The sequence below is a fragment of the Cryptosporidium ubiquitum genome (genome assembly GCF_001865345.1).
Source record: "Cryptosporidium ubiquitum isolate 39726 chromosome Unknown contig_16, whole genome shotgun sequence".
Taxonomy (NCBI): domain Eukaryota; phylum Apicomplexa; class Conoidasida; order Eucoccidiorida; family Cryptosporidiidae; genus Cryptosporidium; species Cryptosporidium ubiquitum.
Window position 1 is genome coordinate 426,916 of NW_021639815.1, and position 21,233 is coordinate 448,148.

The 21,233-nt window shown below is 32.4% G+C and overlaps 6 protein-coding genes across 6 annotated transcripts; 2 read left to right on the forward strand and 4 right to left on the reverse strand.

Annotated features, from left to right (window-relative positions):
• Positions 1 to 462: 462 nt before the first annotated feature.
• cubi_01219 (uncharacterized protein) lies at positions 463 to 3,150 on the forward strand (the record flags this gene model as incomplete). The annotated part of the gene is made up of 1 exon (XM_029018231.1): positions 463 to 3,150. The coding sequence occupies one exon, from the start codon at positions 463 to 465 to the stop codon at positions 3,148 to 3,150; it is 2,688 nt and encodes an 895-aa protein (XP_028875568.1).
• A 745-nt stretch (positions 3,151 to 3,895) lies between these two features.
• cubi_01220 (uncharacterized protein) lies at positions 3,896 to 8,167 on the reverse strand (the record flags this gene model as incomplete). The annotated part of the gene is made up of 1 exon (XM_029018232.1): positions 3,896 to 8,167. One exon carries the CDS (start codon positions 8,165 to 8,167, stop codon positions 3,896 to 3,898), a length of 4,272 nt encoding a protein of 1,423 aa, XP_028875569.1.
• Positions 8,168 to 8,797: 630 nt separating this feature from the next.
• On the reverse strand, positions 8,798 to 11,257 carry cubi_01221 (cutinase negative acting protein; the record flags this gene model as incomplete). Its single annotated transcript, XM_029018233.1, has 2 exons — positions 8,798 to 11,194; positions 11,252 to 11,257. 2 exons carry the CDS (start codon positions 11,255 to 11,257, stop codon positions 8,798 to 8,800), a joined length of 2,403 nt encoding a protein of 800 aa, XP_028875570.1.
• Positions 11,258 to 11,652: 395 nt separating this feature from the next.
• Positions 11,653 to 12,684, forward strand: cubi_01222 (uncharacterized protein; the record flags this gene model as incomplete). The annotated part of the gene is made up of 1 exon (XM_029018234.1): positions 11,653 to 12,684. One exon carries the CDS (start codon positions 11,653 to 11,655, stop codon positions 12,682 to 12,684), a length of 1,032 nt encoding a protein of 343 aa, XP_028875571.1.
• A 143-nt stretch (positions 12,685 to 12,827) lies between these two features.
• Positions 12,828 to 16,691, reverse strand: cubi_01223 (secreted insulinase-like peptidase; the record flags this gene model as incomplete). Its single annotated transcript, XM_029018235.1, has 1 exon — positions 12,828 to 16,691. One exon carries the CDS (start codon positions 16,689 to 16,691, stop codon positions 12,828 to 12,830), a length of 3,864 nt encoding a protein of 1,287 aa, XP_028875572.1.
• Positions 16,692 to 17,034: 343 nt separating this feature from the next.
• On the reverse strand, positions 17,035 to 20,562 carry cubi_01224 (secreted insulinase-like peptidase; the record flags this gene model as incomplete). Its single annotated transcript, XM_029018236.1, has 1 exon — positions 17,035 to 20,562. One exon carries the CDS (start codon positions 20,560 to 20,562, stop codon positions 17,035 to 17,037), a length of 3,528 nt encoding a protein of 1,175 aa, XP_028875573.1.
• Positions 20,563 to 21,233: the final 671 nt, after the last annotated feature.

Consider the following 21,233-nt stretch of genomic DNA (forward strand, 5'->3'; position numbering starts at 1 on the left):
TAATTTTTTCGATCCAAATTATAAAAACTCAGAATAATGGGGCAAAATATACGTATTATGGTGCATCCAGAACCGTCTTTTTTATAAATAAGAATCCTAAACTACTTTCCTTTTTCAATTCCCTACAAATCCAAATGACTTGCCTTTCAAAAAACAAATTATTTAAAATTTACCGCCAACATTAATTTTTTTTATATTAGAAATTGCAAAAAATGTCAGAGAAAATTGGTGAGGTTGGCGCTTACTGGCGGCAAACTACGAATAAGAGGGGTATATAGTGGCAAACAACTAGTATAAGCTGCAAGAGAAGAGAATTGAAGGAAGTATGGTGTGTGAAATAAGTATTTAGCAGATAAATAACTTGTAAATAATTTCATTAGGAATTAACTAACAGTTGACTTTACTTACAAGGAATATTTCATTTTAGGCCAAATTAGGAATTGAAGTTATGAAAGTTTTAAGATGCCATGCGTACACTATAGGAAAGAAAACGTAAGGTCAGGATTAATACATCCAAATGGGAAGATAATTGCACTTTTGGTTTCATCAAGTATATATACAATTGAATTATACAGAATTGATGACCCAAATAAACCAATTAAATTGCTTTGGTCTTATCAGATTAAAGATAAACCAAGCTGCCTAGATTGGTGTAACAATTCAAGAAGTATTTGCATTGGCGATACCAAAGGTTCTGTTACTATTATTGATATAAATGGTCAAGTTAATAGCTACAATAACCTTCATTCACAATTTAATGAGATCAAAGAAATGAGTAATTTTGTTTTGCGTGAAGAACTTTCGAATCTTAGAAAGGAAGGCATATTTTTAAGAAAATTGAGGGAACTAATAATAATAGAACCTTATTCTCTGAATATTAGAAATAATAGAGCCTCTGAGGGTCATGGATTAGATGAATTCTTAAATGAATTAATTCTAGATCAAGAAGGTGAAAATGCTCTTTCTGACTCTCCAGTTGATAACTTTTCTAATCAAGTTGAAAACTCAAAAAGTAAGAGCGAAACTCTTCCAGAAGATACTCAAAACTTGAGTAAAAACAATCATAAAGAAGCACCGAGGTTACTTCCAGAATACTTGACTCCAGAGGAAGATGTGTGTTTAATTTTGACAATTGACTCAAAAAATAATATGATTTGCTCTATTGGAGGTCACACTCCTGTTTGGGTTTATAACCTACATGAATTTGGGCAAGGTAAAGATAGAGTATTGAAAGATATTAATGTGTGCAAAAACTATATATTTCTAACATATTTCCCTGAAAATGGAACAAATGAGAAAAGGGAAGACTTACTCATAGAAATGATTGATATGAAACAATTTTTTGACTCTTTTGGATTAATATTCAATACATTCGGCTTTTTACAATATATGAGGCAGCTACTTAATTATCTTAAAAGTGTGTTTCAGCAAATCTTGTCTGTCTGGATTACTGGAATCAAGCCTTTTAGACAATTTTTGGGTAATGACAAGACAATTAAAAAGAGCAATTTTTCAATATTTTTGCTTTCAATTATTTCAGGAGCTCCAGTAAATATGTTTCAAACCAGTAATTCTTCTCCATTTGAATTATCTATTACAATTGATCAGCTAGTAATGATAGGTCAAAATATTAATGATTCTATGGTATATATTGAAAATACCATTTCACAAACTGTGGAGCCTGCAATACAGCAAATTTTTATAATTTGGAGTATTATTCAGAAAACTGAGATTATTGAAGATCAGGAAACTAGCAAGGTTAGAACACAGATTCAACTTTTGAAAGAGTTTAACAAATGCTTGATATACGAGACTGAACAAGTTAAACCAATTGTTCACACTTTTTTGCACCTACTTAGCATAGCTAAAACTTATCGAGAAGATATAAAAAAGATCTCTTCAGATCATCTTTCTCCGCCAAAGATCATCTCTTCTGTTAATTCTAATATCATTGCTTCTACATTTAACATTAGTTCAGATTCTTACTATATATTAAAAGACTTTATTGAAAGAAAGCGTCTTTTTATTGATGAAAATCTGAAAAAAATGGACGATGAGTCTCAAACGAACCATTTCTTTAATGAAATAGAATTCAGAAAAATTGATAAACTCTTAAACGAGGATGCTGAAGGTTGCTCCATATCTTGTATTTTTAATTTGAGTTCTAATATTGAAGAGCTTTATAAGCTAGCTGTCAAGAAAGTTTCAAAGAATTACATTTGTAGCTTTTCTTCTTTAAAAGTGAAACTAGATCCAGAATACTTCTCTACTAATAATATATCCAACTGCACACAAGTTTCAATGGATGATTTCAAAAACATAATTATTAAAATAATTCATCCAATTCAGACTAAAGGCAGTAAATATGTAATTTCTAAAATCTGTATTAAGGATGATGAGTTTTCCAACCCCATCTCTAGTTTCGTAAGTAAAAATATACTTCAAGATTCAATTTATTCTTCTAATGATGGAAGAATCCAAATTGAATACTGTTCAAAAGCATTTTCGCCAAGTATTAACAAAGTATCTGTTTCCTGCGCAATTTTGTGCCTTCCAATACATTTACAAAACTTCAAGATCTCTAGTGTAGTGTGGACTCAGACAAATGAGCTCTTAATGCTTCTTTGTAATGGCTTAAAATCATCTCTTCTGTTTGGATTTAATTTAGACCTGATCAAGTTCCAGCACCTTTCTCCAGAGAAAAGCGATGCATTCGAGGACTTTTCAAAAAACAACAATCTTGCTCAGAATTCATTAAGATTATCATTCAGTATACTTAATTCCAAAGCTGGGCAGGATTGCAGCAAGCTTTCTGTTCATTCTTGTCCAAATATTACTAATTTGTCAAATATATTCCATTACACTCAAGATATCTCTCGAATTCACAGGCCTCAAAAGTTTAGAAACTTGTCAATGAACATTTCTGGTACCAAAGAAAGTAGCTTTTCCACTGAATTTAACGAATCTCAGAAAGAATCTTGTTTAAATACAGAGATTCTTGACTTTCATTCCCAATTTAAGCAAGTAAGTTTATTAATAGTTAATAAAATGACACTTTACTTCCTCTTAAACTTAATCGATACTTTCCAGAAATACTTTATCATTTCTGACAATAATGCTGGGAGGATTGCTGTAGGATATTTGGAATAGCATCTGTATATGCTCAAATATATTTAAAAATTTTAGGGGCTCACTGGGTTCTAATGCCCATCAATATATTGTTAAAGCTACCTGAATTACTTAACACAATCATTCTAATCAACAAAAAAACTGAAAATTTCAAAAGTTAATTTAAAATTCAATATAACTTCTGGCCCAGTTTCTTAAAGCCAAATAGAATCATCTACCTATTAAAACTAAATTAAATCTTTCAATTCATAAAAAATGCGCACTCATTCTTTTAATTATCTTTCAAAATTTTGTTTTAAAATCCTATTTTCCTTTACATTTTTGTGTGTAAAAAGGAGCTGACGGGACTCGAACCCGTGACCTCGAGGGTATGAATCTCGCGCACTAGCCAACTATGCGACAGCTCCTCATACTGGCAGTGCTATTAATTTGAAGTTAAAATATTTAAAATTAGGTTAAAGCACGATCGAGAGATGGTGTCAATTCTCATAGTATCATTTATTCTATAAAACAGACAATAGTAGCATAGTAAATATATATATACTTATTTATATAAGCATTAAAAGTAATAGATAAGAATAAAGTATGGTGAGCCATATTCACCTAACTTAAAAAAAAAAGCCTAGTTGTAATAGATGTGAATAGGCATTTGATATATTATTACTTATAAACTATTATTAATATGAAACATTGCTTTAATTAATATCTTGTAAAGTTATAACAGGCATTAAATGGCTAAGGATACTTCAAGCCATATATAAAGTAATTAGAATCGTCTTTCAATTGATGTTTTTCGCTCTTCTTTGTGTTTGGTAATTACAGAAAAGAGTGAAATTGTAGAAAACATGGTAAGAATGCAAATTATTACAAACTCTATTCTCCAACTAAAAGGCATAATACTCGAGCCATTGGGTCCTGAGAAAGGTCTGGAGGAGGGGTTAATAATTTTGACTCCAAAAATACGAATAACAGTATTCTGAATACTAAATGAGTCGCAGTTAACTCTAAACATGCATGAAAAACTATTAGGTCCGGTAAAAATGAGGACAGAGAACACAACTGCGTTAATTATGATGGGAATTAAAATAAATGGGTTCTTGAAAAAAGGGCTTCTGAACTGGGACCCCATAGTATAACAAATTGCAGTGGCAATTATCTGGACTGCAGTATAGATCCAAGAGCAGGCTGACTCAATATTGTCCATACGCATAAACCAATTTTGTGCAGGCAAATGAATGTTAAAATCTTTGGAAGGTTGGAACCATGGTTTTGAGTTGAGTCTGTAAAACATTATATAATATCCAATAATGTAAGTAGCAAACGGAGTAAGAAGGGCCAGGACAAAACGTACACTTGCAATGCTTCCCGAAGGTCTAGCTGCCGCCAATCTTTTTGAAGGAGAACTAAATAAAAAGCCAATAAGAATAAGAGTCTGAGCAAAGAAAGCAACAAAAGAACTGGAAATGTCAGGAACTGCTGCATATGCAAAATGCGTCAAGAGAGTATCACTCATAGACGTCATTATACCATAAGAAATTAGATATAGTAAAATTGACATAGCTGAAGCTAGACTGCTTCTTCCTTCACGAATGATTTCCAATACAGAGTTTAAGTTTGAGGTAGATGAATTGAAAGGAGCAACAAGGGATGCATCTCCCTTTGAAAACGAAAGCCCAACATGGGAAATTCTGAGAGCTCCGCAGTCGTTTCCACCATCACCCACCATACCGGTTATTATCCCTCTTTTCATAAAGAGACTGACTACTTCGACCTTATTGTTTGGAGACATCCTAGCATACACGCCAACGCGGTTTATTATGCAATCAATCTTAGTCCTCACTTGAAGTAAGCCACTAGCAGCTTCAATGTCCAAGTCTCTCGTCTTTCCAGTTTCACCAGCAGGGTCAAAGAAAGGAACCGAGGAATCATGTTCTCTTAATAATACATTAAAGCAGTCACCAGTCAAGACCAAGTTTCCAAACTTACTGTCCTGAGTATAAATTTCTCTGTCTGGAATTAATTCTTTTGATTCCTTACATCTCCACTGTACAAATTCTGAGCCTATTTCATCCGTTAAAAGCTCAGACACAGCAATCTTCCCATAGGTCTCATCAATGATACCAAGTTTCAAAGCAGCATTCAATCCTGTTAATGGAGAGTCTCCAGTAACCATAATAGGTAAAACATCTGAATCCACCAATTGTTTTAAAACACTGGGAGCCTCTTTTCTTACAAGATTCTCGAAAATTAAAAGCCCGAGAGGAGATAATTCTGTTTCTATATCATTTCTATTCAATGTTAGATACAAATTGATTAGTTCTTTTTCTATTTTCTTATAACAAGACATTATAATATAGTAACCTTGCGAAGAAAGTTCATCAAGTCTCTGCTTAAATTCAAATCCAGCTGACCCAATGCAAATCTTCAGAATAGATTCGGGAGCACCCTTTGTAAATAAATAATACTCATCACTACTCCTGCAATGTACAATAACACTCATTAGTCTTTTATTATAATCAAAAGGAAAAATTCTAAGTACCTCCAACGAGCTATTTGCAATATCCAGCTTCTGCTTACCATCTTCATATCCTAAATAAAGGGATTGAATGTAAACTTTTTCATTTGATCCACTTTTTTCAAAGAAGCTGTTAGTAACCGAAAAAAGTGCTTTATCAGTGTCGTTCCCATTCATCTTTTCATAATAATTCCTCGGATTGGTAACTATATCTTTGGGGATCTCAAAATTTTTTGGAGAGTGGCTTAGCGATGTACAACTTCTAATTGACAAAAATGCCAATTTAAACTTATCCCGTATCTCGTCTATTGCATAAATTTTGTCCGATAACACATAATTAATACCTTGTTTTGCCAAAAATTGAATTTTTATCTCAGGAGAATTCTTTTTATTCAAGTCTGCTTGTTCTGATTCAGAAATAGACATGTAGTTTAAATCACCATTTGTAATATGTATGGGAGACATACCAACAAAATCAAGACGGTCATTAGTAAGAGTCCCTGTTTTGTCAAAACACATAATTCTAAGCTTTCCAGCAAGAATTATCCTAGATGGAATGAGAGCTTTAACTTTTAAATTACTAAAAAGCCTTCTCGATGAAATATTCTGTGACAAGGTGTTTAGTATTCCAAGGTAAAGAGGAAAAGTAGAGTTTATTGATCCCAGTGCGAAGAAAAATGTGAAAAGACCCCAGTTAAATGAGCTGCCTTGTTTGAAAACCATGAAAGCAACAATAAAACTGAGAAATAACCAGGTAATTGGGAGCTGATCATATAGATCAAAGCTATATTTACTGGGATATAAGATTGACCTAATAATCTTTCCTCTAAGTGTGCAAGCACCGGTTCGGATAACCAATGCTGTAGTAACAGACGGTTCATCTAATGCAAGACTTTGAATTCCGGCCAGTTCTGAAAATTCTGTACTAGATGTAAAATTAACTATCGAATCGGTTGATCTGGTTGATGAAGTTTTAATATTCACAGATCCGAGAGAGCTCCCAAGAGCCATCCCTTTACCAACATTATTATAAACAGCGGTAACATATGTACCTGCATACAAGAAATACCTTTTTGCTGAATACGGCCCATTCTCGGGGGATATTTTTTCAGATTCACATTCGGAAATAGGCATTTTCAAAACCTCAGCGGACTCCCCAGTTAACATAGACTCATTAACAACGGCTGAACCTGTTAAAAGTAAAAGATCGCATGGTACCGCAGAATTTTCGTATACATGAATAATATCTCCAGGTACTAATTCTGAAATATCTAAATTAACTAGCTTACCATCCCTTATAGCCTTAACATTAGGGTCACTTGCCACTTTTGTTAGCTTTTTAACATTTTCAATGTTAATAAAGTGAATTCTTATATTTGCAACAATGCTAATAATCATCATTGGAACCCACTTTACGGCAAAAAGCAGGTAACCCTGAAATGTGTACGATGCTAAAACTAAAAGTTGGAACACAGTGATAGGATTTATTATCTCATAAAAAAGGTAATCAGCCAATGGAGGTGTCTCAATGTTAATTGTGTTTTTGCCATGAGACTGACGCTGTTCATAAGCCAGTTCCTTACTCAAACCCATAATGGGACTGATTGTTTCAGTCTCGTTAACTTCGCTCTGTACGACTTCAGAATTCTCCAGCCTCTCTAATGTATTTAAATCTGATAAATTAGGTTTTAATTGACCCAAATTTGACACATTTGAAATACTATAAACATCTTTTTCTAAGCAGGCAGTGAGGTTGGAAACCTCACCATTGGAGTAATCTTGATCCTCCACACATGTGAACTTCTTGAGATTCTCCGAATACCAGTATCTGACGCAAAATAGCTCAAAGTATGGCTTAGAAAAAGTATCATTTTCACAATTATAATCAATGATAACTGTTACAGTTGAAAGGATATATCCAGATATCTCGTCATTAAGAATTCTTGAGAGTTTATTGAAAGGGTCTAAAAAAATAGAAAGAACTCTTTTTAATTTTGTCTGCTTTTTAGATGTAACATCCGATTCTTTGTTTATCTTTCGCCAAATTGAAACAAGATCTGCATCCTTTAAATCACAATAAACAAAAAAAAATTGCTCAAATAATGATCTTGTTGACCTTAAAAAGAAGCATATAAAGAAACACTCCAACCAAAGTGATATAAATACCAGAGCTCTATTATTCCAATAAGGAGCAAGCTCCCTTCTATTGCAACCAGCTGTGTCATATGTATGAAGAATAATGAACAAAAATGGTAAAAATAAGCAAGCCATAATAAGTATCATGATAAAATAGCCAATGTAAGAAAATTTATATCCTACCTGTAGACCATCATATAATTCTTGTTTAGTAGTATTTGCATTTTTGTATAAATGCCAACAGTATGCCAAAATAATTGCAAGCAAGACAGATATAAATGCAACCAGTCCCAATTCACTACTTATCACAGGCCTCGCAGGGATGTGAAAATTCATTTTTGAAAGTGAATTGTAAATCTTAATTAATGATGATATCTTCCCGGCCATAGTGGAAAAGAATTTCCTAACTATTAACAGTAGTTAAACAAGAATAAAGAGGAGTATCTTTTCTTAGAAACGAATTCCTTCCCAGATAAATTAATAAAACAATTTAGTTATAACCTTAAAGACTTTATCGACTATTTAAGGTAGATCTTACTTCGTATTTTAAACCTTAAATTTACACCCAAAAATTTGGAGACATCTAGAATACAAATAATTACAACTTAAGTATATTGCCTTCTAATAATATGAACTTTTGATCATTTAGGCGCCTAATTTTGCGGTACCCGTATTAATTGTGATGGCGCCAATGTCTATAATTATTAAAAATGTATTGGTTAATAGTAATTGCCTATTCTGCATTGGCTTTAATTTAGAAATTAGTTGGAATTACTTACAAAGCATTCTCTAGGTGTGAGATTAGTATGTTGTTTTGAGTCGCTAACGACCTTGCGGAACTTAGGTAGTTCCCAAAAATTGGACTCAGAAGACAGTTTTTTAAATTGACTGATAATTAAAAATAAAATCCTAATACTAAAATATTTTTCTTAATATAGAATATTTCAATTGAGTAAATTATCTAATTATTAGGAATTAAATTTAGTGAGAACTTAATAATACAATATAAAGACTCATTTAGTCGCTATCGTCAAATGTGGTGCTTGTTCCTTGAAAAGTTGTAGATGAATTACTTTTTCCGGGTCTGTTATTTGCACCCCCACGTCCTGCACCTGATCCAGCACCTCTTCCACCACCGCTATTATTCTTTCCTAAAGCAATTTCAATAGTTACTTCTCTTCCATTCATAGAAGTACCTGATAACTTAAGAGCGTTTTGAATTTGCTCATCATTTTCAAATTCTACCATGGCAAAACCTCTCATCTTTCCAGTATCAGAATATCTTGGGATAGAGACTCTCTTAACTACGCCACATCCATTGAAAAATGATTTGATAGATTCATCATCACTTGAAAATGGAATGTTTCTTACAATGACTGAAGGGCCATATCCACCACTTGACAAACTTCCCGGTTGTGGTTTGTCTGCTGACATATTAATTCTCAACATCCTGCCTTTATATTCAGTTTGATTCCATTGTATTGCTGACTTGGCTCCTTCCTCTTGTTCAAATGTAATAAAGGCGCATCCCTTATCAGAAAGAACTGATACTCTCTCAATTGTTCCACATTCTTCAAATAAATCTCTAATTTCATCTTCAGTACAAGAATAAGGAAGGTTACCACAATATACTTCTCTAGCATCCTTATTATTTGTATTCTGTCTCTTTCTTGGCTGATTATTATCATCATTTGCTTGGTGAGAACGTTTTTGATTTTCATTTTTTGTGGACTTATTGGCCTTAGTATTGTTAAGCTCGTTTTCTGCTTTTCTCTTGTTCTTGTTCATCTCTACCTCGGATTCAGATGAAGAATCTGATGACTGTACAGGATTTGAAATCTTTTTGTTTTCGTCTTTATCGCTATCAGACCCTGATGAATTGGATGAATCAGAAGAAGAGCTGCTTGGGATGTTTTTCTTCACTGAGGCAGCAACCTTTGCATTCTTCTTTGGTTTTTCATCCTCTGAAGAAGAAGAATCTGATGAGTCTGAATCAGAAGAGGAAGAGGAGCTACTGGAAATGTTTTTCTTCATTGGGGTAGCTGCTTTTGAACTACTCTTTGGTTTTTCATCCTCTGAAGAGGAATCCGAAGAGTCTGAATCAGAAGAGGAAGAGGAGCTACTGGAAATGTTTTTCTTCATTGGGGTAGGTCCCTTTACATTCTTCTTTAGTTGTTCATCTTCGGAAGAATCTGATGAACTGGATGAATCCGAAGATGATGAAGAAGAGTTTTTGGAAATGCTTTTCTTTACAGTAGCTACTGGTTTTGCATTCTTTTTTGATTGTTCGTCTTCAGAAGAATCTGACGAGCTTGAGGAATCAGAAGAGGAGCTACTGGAGATGTTTTTCTTCATTGGGGTAGCTGCTTTTGCACTACTTTTTGGTTTTTCATCTTCTGAAGAAGAATCTGATGAGTCTGAATCAGAAGAGGAGGAAGAAGAACTGTTGGAAATGTTTTTCTTCATTGGGGTAGCTGCTTTTGAACTACTCTTTGGTTTTTCATCCTCTGAAGAGGAATCCGAAGAGTCTGAAGAGGAAGAAGAGGAAGAGGAGCTACTGGAGACGTTTTTCTTCATTGGGGTAGCTGCCTTGGCATTCTTCTTTGGTTTTTCATCCTCTGAAGAAGAATCTGATGAGTCTGAAAAGGAAGAAGAGGAAGAAGAGGAAGAGGAAGAACTGTTGGAGATGTTTTTCTTCATTGGTGCAGCTGTTTTTGTACTTGTTGGCTTTTCATCCTCTGAAGAAGAATCTGATGAGTCAGAAGAGGAAGAACCGTTAGAAATGTTTTTCTTCATTGGAGTAGTAGCCGCCTTGGCATTCTTCTTTGGCTTTTCATCCTCTGAGGAAGAGTCTGATGAGTCTGAAGAGGAAGAGGAGCTACTGGAGATGTTTTTCTTCATTGGGGTAGCTGCCTTTACATTCTTCTTTGGTTTTTCATCCTCTGAAGAAGAATCTGATGAGTCTGAATCAGAAGAGGAGGAAGAAGAACTGTTAGAGATGCTTTTTTTCATTGGAGCAGCTGCCTTGGCATTCTTTTTTGGCTTTTCATCCTCTGAAGAAGAATCTGAGTCAGAGGAAGAAGATGAGCTGCTAGAAGCTGCCTTTTTTACTTCAGTCTTTAAAGTGTTGGGCTTTGACTCTTTTTTAGAACTTTTCTTGTTATCAACTTCGGATTCAGAAGAATATCCCGAAGAAGAATCAGTAGAAGACTCCTGAGCTTTCATATTTTTTGGCTCGATTTTCTTGTGGATAGATTCCTTATTTTCGCCTTTACTCTTAAGATTTGCAAGCTTTTTCTCAGCCTTCTTTACCATCACAAAACTAGATGTATCAGAATCATCACTGGAAGTATCAGTAGAATTATCAATAACTTTAGTTTCAATTGGCTTTTTAGCGATTTTAACAGACTTTGACTTCTAGGAAAGATAATGTCAAATCAAAAGAGCCCTATCATAAAAGTATCAACTTACCGACATGGCGATAGTATTAAAGATTCTCAAATATTATTAGTGCTGTTTTTATTGTTTTAAAAATGTCAAAAAATGACAACTTATTTTTGGTCTTCTTTGACTAATTTTTTTCCCCTAGCCACTAAATATATTATCTCACCCTAAAGACAGTACGAGACGGATACATTGCCGGTATTTTTTTTTTATTAGTAAAAATTAAGTGAAAATATTTTTGGGCCTTTATGTATACAAATTTTAGATTTGTGTAAATTTTGACATTTAAGAGAACCAAATTTTGTAATTCATGAAATTTTTCTTGGCATAAAATTTCTTAGAAGGTATAATACTGCATATTTTAGTTGCTTACATTACATTGTAAATAGCTTTAATATACCAGAAGGATAAATTTACAAGGCTGAAAAATGAGTAAAGTAAAGACAAATATTAAAGAGAGATCTGAAAAAAACAAAGAAAAACACTTTAAAGAACTTGAAAAAGATGCAGAAAAGAATATCTCTGGGAGATTAGAGAAGTCTATGAAAAGTGAAAAGCTAAAAAAAAATAAAACCTCCAAATCTAAGAAATTGGAGGATAATAGTAGCAAAGAGAATCAGATACATTGTATACCAGAGAATAAAGAGAATGCTGAGGAATGCAAACAAACTAAAGATGAAGCCTTGAAAGTTAAAAAGAAGTCTAAACTAAAAAAAAAGACGAAAAAAGTTAGAAGTGAATGTTGGACAGCAGATATGATTAAACAAAGTATTGAGAATTTGGAGGGAAAGTTAAATAACGAGTCTGAAAAACTATCCAAGTCCAAAAAAAGAAGAATAATAATGAGACTTTCAAAGTTGCAAAAAGGTTTAAGAGGAGAAGTTGAAATCGGAGGTCAGATTCAGAAAAGCATTAAAACGATTAAAAGGGAAATGAAACAAAAAAGCATGAATTCAAGCATATCACTTAGAAAAAATTCGAATGTGGTTTGCTTGTGTTGTAGAAAAAAAGGGCACCAGATGTCTGACTGCAAGTACTATAAACCAACTATTGAAGAAGCTAAAGATAAAAATGACACAAACAGCATTGAAGAAAGTGGCGCCTTAGAGAAAAAAATATTCAAGTGTTTTTTATGTGGAGAACTAGGGCACACACTTAAAGACTGCAAAAAGCCAAGAAGTGACAACTCTGTCTTACCATTTGCAAGCTGTTTTAAGTGTGGGAAAGCAGGACACATAGTTGCTTTCTGTCCTAATAACGAAACGGGATCTATATATCCAAGAGGAGGAAGTTGTAATTTCTGTGGTTCAGTCAAACATCTTGCTAGAAATTGTGACCAAAAAGTCTCAAAAACTAACAAGAACAAAAAATCAATTGGAACAGGAAAAATTAAAGATAAGGAAAAGACAATTATGGAAATAGATGACCCAGATATGATGTGGAATGAAGCAATGAGATAAAGGAATTATTGCTTTGGCTATCGGAATAAAAAAACTCGTTGATGAGATATAATTATTACAGTTAAGATTTAATTTAATTAGATTCTAAAATTTTACATTAACTTGTTTAAATTTTATATATAATATTCATAACATTTTAATTTTTATAACTCTTGAGATAAAACGTTTCTTGAAATATTTATCGGTAGTTTGTAAATATATAGGTTCTTCTGATTAAGTAGATCATCCGTACTATTAAGCATTGTAAAACCCTTGGGGACATACTTCTCAATCCTATGGGTCCTATTGGAGATCTTAGATTGGACTGCAATAATAATCTGAGGAGCCATGTTCAAAAATTTTACAGATTTAATAAATCTATCGTAAGATAGAGTCTCCATAGTGTGGATAACTTTTTCAATCCATTGAAATGGGAAATCGCTACCTTCTACAAATGTCAAGAACAATACTGAAAAGAGTTCGATTTTGTTAGGAAGGTTCTTGAATTTATTAATGCAATCTCTCCTGACTTTATAAAAAAGATTCTTTTCAATTATATATGGGGTTTCAAAAATCTCATTAATGAACATGATAAGAAACTCAGAAAGGCTTGCGACGTCTTTTGAGTAAGACTCAACTTGGATGACAACAAAGGTTAGAGAAGAGTAGTGGGATGCCGTAAAGGCAGCCACTGAATCGTTTTCGTTTGAAATCCTCTTTAAGAACTCATTGAGCAAATCTGACAGAAATATGCATAACAGAGTTACTAAAGAGATAGTAAAAGGTGTTTTAGTTCCTATCAGCAAAGCTAATGAGGAAACCGACTTCTCCTCATCAATGCTTGAGTACTCGAATTTATAACTCTTCCAAAGCCATAATGGTAGGGTTGTCATATCCAAAACTTCGTAACTATTAAAGTAGCTCTTTCCTGCATTAGAAATGGGAACAAGCATGTTTTCAATCGAGTATTCTTCAGATTCTCTTCTAAAGACGTTTTTCAAAAGTTTGTGATCTATGATTTCAACCCCACGCTTATTAACAGTCAAGGAAATAGTCCCTGAAACTACAATATTCCTTCCAAGTTGATCCAAAAAGTCATTAACAATTAGTCCTGCCTCCAAAGGGTCAATACTGTTCATAAACAAGCCTTCTATTTGCCCTTGCCTTGCAAAAAACTCACTGAGTTCTGCAACGTCCTGATAAGTAATGTATTTAAGTTCGTTCAACCTGTCATAAGGAGTCAAAGGTTGGTTTTCTGTGATGGATCGCAAAATTAACAAAGTTTTTGTAATAGAGGGAGTGAAGTAAACCTGCTGATATAAATAACTATTCATGTGGTTTAGAGCCTCTCTAAACATATCAGTAGTAAAATAATTGAATGGATGGCTGAGATGTGTTGCAAACCTTCTCAGAAACACAGGAATAACATCGTAGAAGCCCTTTAGCTGAATTTCAAACCCATTTGGGAGGTTATTATAAGTGTAATCGGTAAAACTTGAAATTTTAAACTCGTTCTTTGCAACTCTGAAGTTATATATTTCATCTTCTAAAGAAATTTTTAATAACACGCAAAGGATTTCAATAGCAACCACTAGTTTTGGTATTACCTTGAGTACTTTTGGATGACTCCCTATTTTTGAATTGATCTTTGGGGTTTGAATCCTAATTGTGACTCCGGTCTCAGGGAAAGATTGTTCTGCTGAATTTTTATAGTAAAAGTAAATTATATTTGAATAAAAGTCAAATCGCTTAATGTTTACTTTTTTTATCCCCTGTTCTATATCCTTATCAATCTTCTTCGAAATTTCATTATTATTCTCTATTTCTAAATCAGTCAAATTTTTTTGAGTGTTTTTAGTTAATTCAGAATGATTAAAATGATCTTTATTTAACTCTTTCTTGCGATAAGAAATATGATGATTACTGTTCAATTCTAGCTTAGAAAAATTCCTTCCTAAGCTTATAAGTTCCCCATTATTAAGGTTTTCAATATTATTGTTCAAGAATTTTTTAATAGAGAGTATTAGAGGCTGAGGAATCGTTTTAGTATCATCCAAGTTTGGTATTAAAGATAAATCATTAGGTGTGTATGGGTTAGGGGTATAAATGTCTAAATTATAAATATTATAAATTTCATAAATAGTTAAGTTGTGGATATCTTTAAAGAAATTACTTGGAAATTGATTAATACAATAATCTGAGAGTAGATTCTTAGACTTGAATACCATGCTACATTTTACAAAAGAGTTTTCCTCGTTAATCTCGTCTGGTTCCTGCTCGAAATCTTGGGTAGAGATTTCTTTCTTAATGCTATCATCATCTGTTTGAATTTCTTTACGGAATATAAATGTCAGAAATTTTATCAAATAGTGTTTGATTGTATTATAAAACCATAAAATAACTTGAGTCCCACTTTGTGCCTTATTTCCAGGAGACTCAACTCCATTTGGAGTTATATCTATACTTGGAGTATTGTAGCTTTTAGAGTAAAAGTTTGTTCTGAATACATTGTATTCACTTGGGATTTTTTTAGTTGATAATGAAGGAGTAAAGAAGAATATTGAAACTTGTTCAATTTTTATTGAATTAATAAAAGATTTTACAAACGAAGCATCAACAATTTCCATGATTTCATCTGCATATATTATTTCGTGAGGCTTAACTTTGTATTCACTGGCCTTATAAACTATATTGTATGCAAGATCTCTTGTAAATTCAGACTCTCTGTAATTAAAAATTATATCTGTTATCTTCTTTGCTTCAAGCAATATTTTCTCTGATACAGGCATTTCAACTAGACACTTTACTGTTGATATTATTGCTTTAACTACCTTCCAAGAATGTTTTAATTGATTATTATAGAGATCTATTGATATATCCAACGTTGAAAATCCTTCGTAAGATACCACTCCTACCTTAATTGGAGAAAAAACTCCAATAGACTTTAAGTATTTACGCAAAATTCCCTTAAAATTTCCATCCAGAAGGTACTTTAAGTACAAAGTAGGGACTCTCCTCCAATTGACTACCTGCAGATCAATTGGAAATCGGAGATTTATTGTGTTTATTTCAGTTTTTCTTAACCTCCTAATAGTTATAATATTTCCTGAAATTCGAATAAAGGGATTTACAATGTACTTATAGCTGTCTTCTACGCTCACTATGTTGAGTCCATTACTTTTAATGCGAGCAAAGTTCTGAATTACGTACTTTTCCAATTTTTCAAGGGGTTCTCTTCCAACTAAAGCCAACTTCATGTTATTAGGGCCATAATATTTCGAGAAATAGTGACGAACCTTTTCATAAATTTCACCCTCTGCTAAATTTGGGTTATTTAATAAAGTGTTTTTATTTCCATAATAAAAAGTATCAACGTTTTTATTTTTACCAAATATTTCTCTTTCAATTTCTCTTCTTACCCAAAACTCATTTCTTTTTATTTTATTTAAATGGCTAAATATTGTTAGCATTGCCTTATTAATAGAGTCATTGTTTAATAAAGGCCTATGGAAATAGCTGCTAAATCTGAATATGCTTTCACTCAGGTATTCTGTACCTATTGTAAAAGAATATACTGTGGATCTTTCATGCAGATCCAAATATATTTTTCCGTTCAGTAGTTTAATAAAGTTGTGGAATTCGTCTATATTTGGGTATTTATGAGAGGCTAATAAAAGACTATGCTGCACCAAATTGGATAATCCTATGATTTTTGGAGGGTCATAATTAAACCCAACATCCACTGAAATTGCAACTTCAGACCTTACTGCATCTTCCTTGCTTACTATAAAAGCCTTCAAACCGTTTTTAAGTTTAATGTAGCGATATTTTGCTTTGTCAGTCTTGGACTTTATAAATTTTTCATCATCTATAATTGATTTAATTTGTGAGTTTTTGGGAATATGATCATTAACTAGATTTGCAAAAGAAAACCCTTCCACACAACTCTCAATAATACATTGTTTAGAGTTAAAAAAAAATAAAAAAACCAGTGCAAAAAAAAATAAAATATTCCGGTTCACAAACATTTTATTTACTATTTTCCATTGATTTATATAGGAAATATGCCTTTTTCCACTTAAATTCTTTTTCAATATTAAAAATGTATATTTTTCATACGTGGCAAAATGTATTTTATGAGTACCGGTAATATAATATTGCCGGCAATGTAAAATTGATTTCATTACTTATTTCAAGGACAAATAAAGGCAGTTAAGAAAACAAAATAAATACAAACGGATTATTCAGTGTAAAATCACTTATAAATTATATAGTATAAGTTTCAAACCTAGATAAAACTTGAAGTTTACAAAGAATGAAACTATGATTATTTGTATCAAATATATTAAAAGGGATGTCGAAAGTTGCTTATTAACCTTGTTCTGACTCAATAAATCTAATAGGAACATTAATAAATTTGTAAGAATCATTTTCAGTCAGCTGATTTATATCTGTTATTTTGGTAAAACCAGAAGGAATATAATTTTTAAGCTCTTCAAGTTCAGAATCATCTGTATTTTTCTGGCTTACAATCAAAAACTTTGAAGAACTAAGAATTAGATCACATGTTTTAGTTAAAATCTGGTGGTCTATCATAATCAAAGAAGATTTGACACCTTGCATAACAGCAGTGACGTTTTTCCTAGAAGTAACTTGATATAGTAGTTTTGATTCTAATTGCCCAAATTCTGAACCAGTATTGCGATTGGCAATCATATTCTTCTTTATTTGGTTAAGTTGGTCTTTCTGGATGTCTTTAATAAATCTTATAATACTATAAAACGTATTTAAAAGCTTTTCAGACAATACAGAAATATCTTCAAACCCAGATAATGCTACAGTAAATCCAACTAAGAAAAATTCGTTGATCTTGGGAAAAAAGTCAATCTCTACTCCAGATAAGGATAAATTCTCTCTGAAAGTGGAAATAATATATTCAAACAGAACTTGGAATGCAATAGAATCAGCGTTGAAGTACGAAAATGGAATATATAATAATGAATTTGAGTTCAATGTGTTTTCCAAGCTTAATTCATTGTAATAATAGTAGTTTGTGTTACCTTGATTAGAGAGTGGGTCCAAAATTTTCCAAGTTTGCATAGAACTTCCTATTGAGTTCAGCTTTGAAAAAACTTGATGTTCTTGGATATTCTGATGGCGTAATTTTGTAGTGAACTGATTCAATACTGTATAAGCCTGAAGAGGATTCACATTTCCAATAATTGCACCTTCATAAGCCCCATTTCTGCATAAGAATGAAGATAACTCTAAAATTTGCTCTAATGTTATTGAACTATAATCACTTTCCAAAGATAAAATAGATGTCTTCTTGCTTTCAAAAATAGATTTTAAGATGAGCTCAGATACCTCTTTTGAACTCCTATTAACATTCTCCGTCTTTATTCTGTTTTCAAGAGATTGAATGATTTGTTCGAACTTTTCTTGAGAAATATTTTTCCTTAAATTTAGCATAATTCTAGAGAATGATTTAAGTGCTAGGAAAATAGAGCCTAAAAATCCTTTAACTTTTATTTCAAATCCCAAGGGAACTCCGCTAAGTTCTGATCTAAGGATACTTGTAATTGAGAAAATTCCCTCAATGCTTTTCATATTCCTTATTATATCTTCATTTGAATGTTTGAGACAAACGACTAGAACTTCAAGTGATAAAATTAACTCTTTGACTGACTTTGTATATTTCAACTCAGTGATAGGAGCGCTTAAAGTATCAATATTAGCATCAAATTTGATTGCTTCTGGAATCATGATTCTAATGAAGAACGTAGCAGAGGGAGCCTGAAAATTGACGTTATTGAAAAAAAGGAAACTGCTATAAACTGGTTTATTAATGTTCTCTCTGATTCTTTTATGAAATGTTTTAAACTTTGATGCTGAGCTTTCAACCGTTAAGTAATCTAAAATTGCATTTTTAAGAATAGTTGGTAAGTAAAGTCTATAGTTAGCAGTATTAGAAAAATACTGCAAGGGAGTGCTTCTTAAAAGTTGGTTGCTCCTCCTAATCTTAAACCCAATAGACTTAGTGTGGATCAGATTAACTGCCTCATTTATTTGGTTAATAAATTCACTAGAGAGCTCCTCTACAATGTATTTGTTGTTGAACTTGGGACATGTTCTAAATTCGATATTTTTGTTTTCAGACTGGCTCATTTTTAAGCTTGATTGTTGTTCTGGTTCCTTTTCTAATTCCTGTTTATGCTCCGAACTATACTCAAGCTCTGTTTCTGATTCTAAATCTTTCCCAGTTTGTTCTGAATCAACAGAACTTTGCTTTTCGTTGGTTCTTAAAGCATTGTCTTGTTTATATAAAGCAAAAGACTGATTTTTTCTTGGAATGTTCTTATTTAATTCTTGAATAATTCCTTGGTCTCTGTTTAAAATGTCGTTTTTAAAATCAAAGTTCAAATGCCTTACAAAAATAACCAAGTTATCGATGGAAATTTTGTCTAAAAATGCAGAAACCTCCTCTGGATTTGAATTTCTTACAAGATTACCAGCAATGAGAACTTCCTCGGGAGAGCACCCTTTAATATCAAAAGAGTCAATAATCTTTTCAGATATTTGCCTGGGAGAAACATCAAAATAATAGTCAAACTTATATTTGAGTATCTGCTGAATCTCGACAAGTATATCCTGCTTAATAGGTGAAGTTTTAATATGTTCTAAAACAATAAATGTTGCTTGAATAATTGATTTAATCTTATCAAGCCCTTTGGGTGTAAGCAAAAACTTCAGTTCAAAGTTAGAAAATGAGTACTTGTGAGAGTTAGTTCTGACCTCCATCTTAAGAATCCATCCTTTATTTGTTAGAAAATTGCTTAAACTAGTCTTGGAATTATCCTTAAGCAAATATTCTAAGTAGTAGCTTGGGGAAGAATCCCAAAGGACTTCCTGATAGTCTATAGGGAACTCGAGAATCAGCTCATTTATGGAGTGAGCCTTGAGATGAATAGCGTTTCCAACTACTGCAAGGTGAGGATGACGAATTATTCTTGCCAAGTCAAACGGGAGAGGGCGAGAAATATTCAAATTTTTTACTAAAGAAAAATTTGAAATGACTTCATATGATAACTTAGAAAGTGCCTCCCCACTAGCCACAACCAAAGTCATAATGTTGGAGCTATATTGTTGATTATAGAAATTTTTTACATGTTCCAGTAAGTTAATCTCCGAAATTTCCCTAGCTTCTTTAATTGAATTATCAGTAAGAACATTTAGCCTTTTAAATACATGATCTTCAAAAGAAATATCTCTTATAACACATTGAAACAAAAATTCACTGTCATTTAACAAACTATCAAATGTGCCAGAGTATTCTTCAGTTTTGGCAAAAAATAGCATCTCAGGAAAAGAAGGATTCCTAATCATATCACTTAAACGGTCCAAAACTGTTGAAATGTACTGGTTCCCAACCTCTAAAGTAAAGACTGAATTCCTTTCATAAACTTTCATTTCAATTTTTCCATCAATAGAGCTAATGAAGTTACAAAAATCGGAGCTATCAAAAAATCGGTTAGTTCCTAAACATAAAGATTCCTGTACCAAACTTGCAAGGCCAGGAAGGTCTTCAGGGTCCATAACAGCTCCAACTCCAACAGAAAGAGTAATAACTGAATGATTAAAGTTATTATTTGAGACAAGAAACACTGCCATCTGATTCCGTAGTCTTAAGAATTTATATGTAGAACTATCTACCTTCGATTTTACAAATGATGAACTCTCTACATTTTTGACTGTCCTTCCAAGTTTACTTAAGAGAGGCTTCGTCAATTTTGGAACAAACGCTGGCTTAATGCCAAACTTATATCCGGCTTTTAGTTTCTTTGCAGAAAATGCCAAAACAATCTGTGTAAATAACCAGAATAAACATAGCAGCCTCATTTTATAATTATAATTAAACAATGATAAAGCTGCTATACTTGTAATTTGTCCAGATTTACTTGAAAATGATCCCAACTCTCATCACTTTTTACAAGGAAATTATTGCAGAAATACAGTTCGTTTGAAAATTAAATTACTGGTACCAAAAATCTGGCGGGTAATTTGCCTAATTTTTTTTAATACAAATTTCAAAAGAAAATTACAAAGATATAAATCTTAATACGAACAATAGAAAATATGATTTTGTCCACAATACTTTAATTTTTCAATGGTTTATCTTTGCACAAATGGACTTGAACAAATCTACCAATTCTCTTTGAATGGCTAATTCAGTTGTTTATAGATAAGTGTTAAATAATAACAGCTAATAGTGTTTAATTCGTTAGTAGGAAAATCTAAATTTAAAATAAAGCAATTCTAAACAAGGTACTTCAACGTAAATTTCTTGTAAATTAATCTTTGCAAATTATTTATTCTGCAATTTCATTCAAATCTTCTTCTTAGGATTAGTGCATTCATCTACATGCAAAAACAAATACGTGTAACTTTCATACTCCACTACTTGTAAACAATAGAAACCCGTAGATAAATTTAAACAATAGGCAATTATTTATGAATAAACCTTGATAAAAAGAAAAGTATTAAATTCAAAGAGTTAATCTACCCCTGTA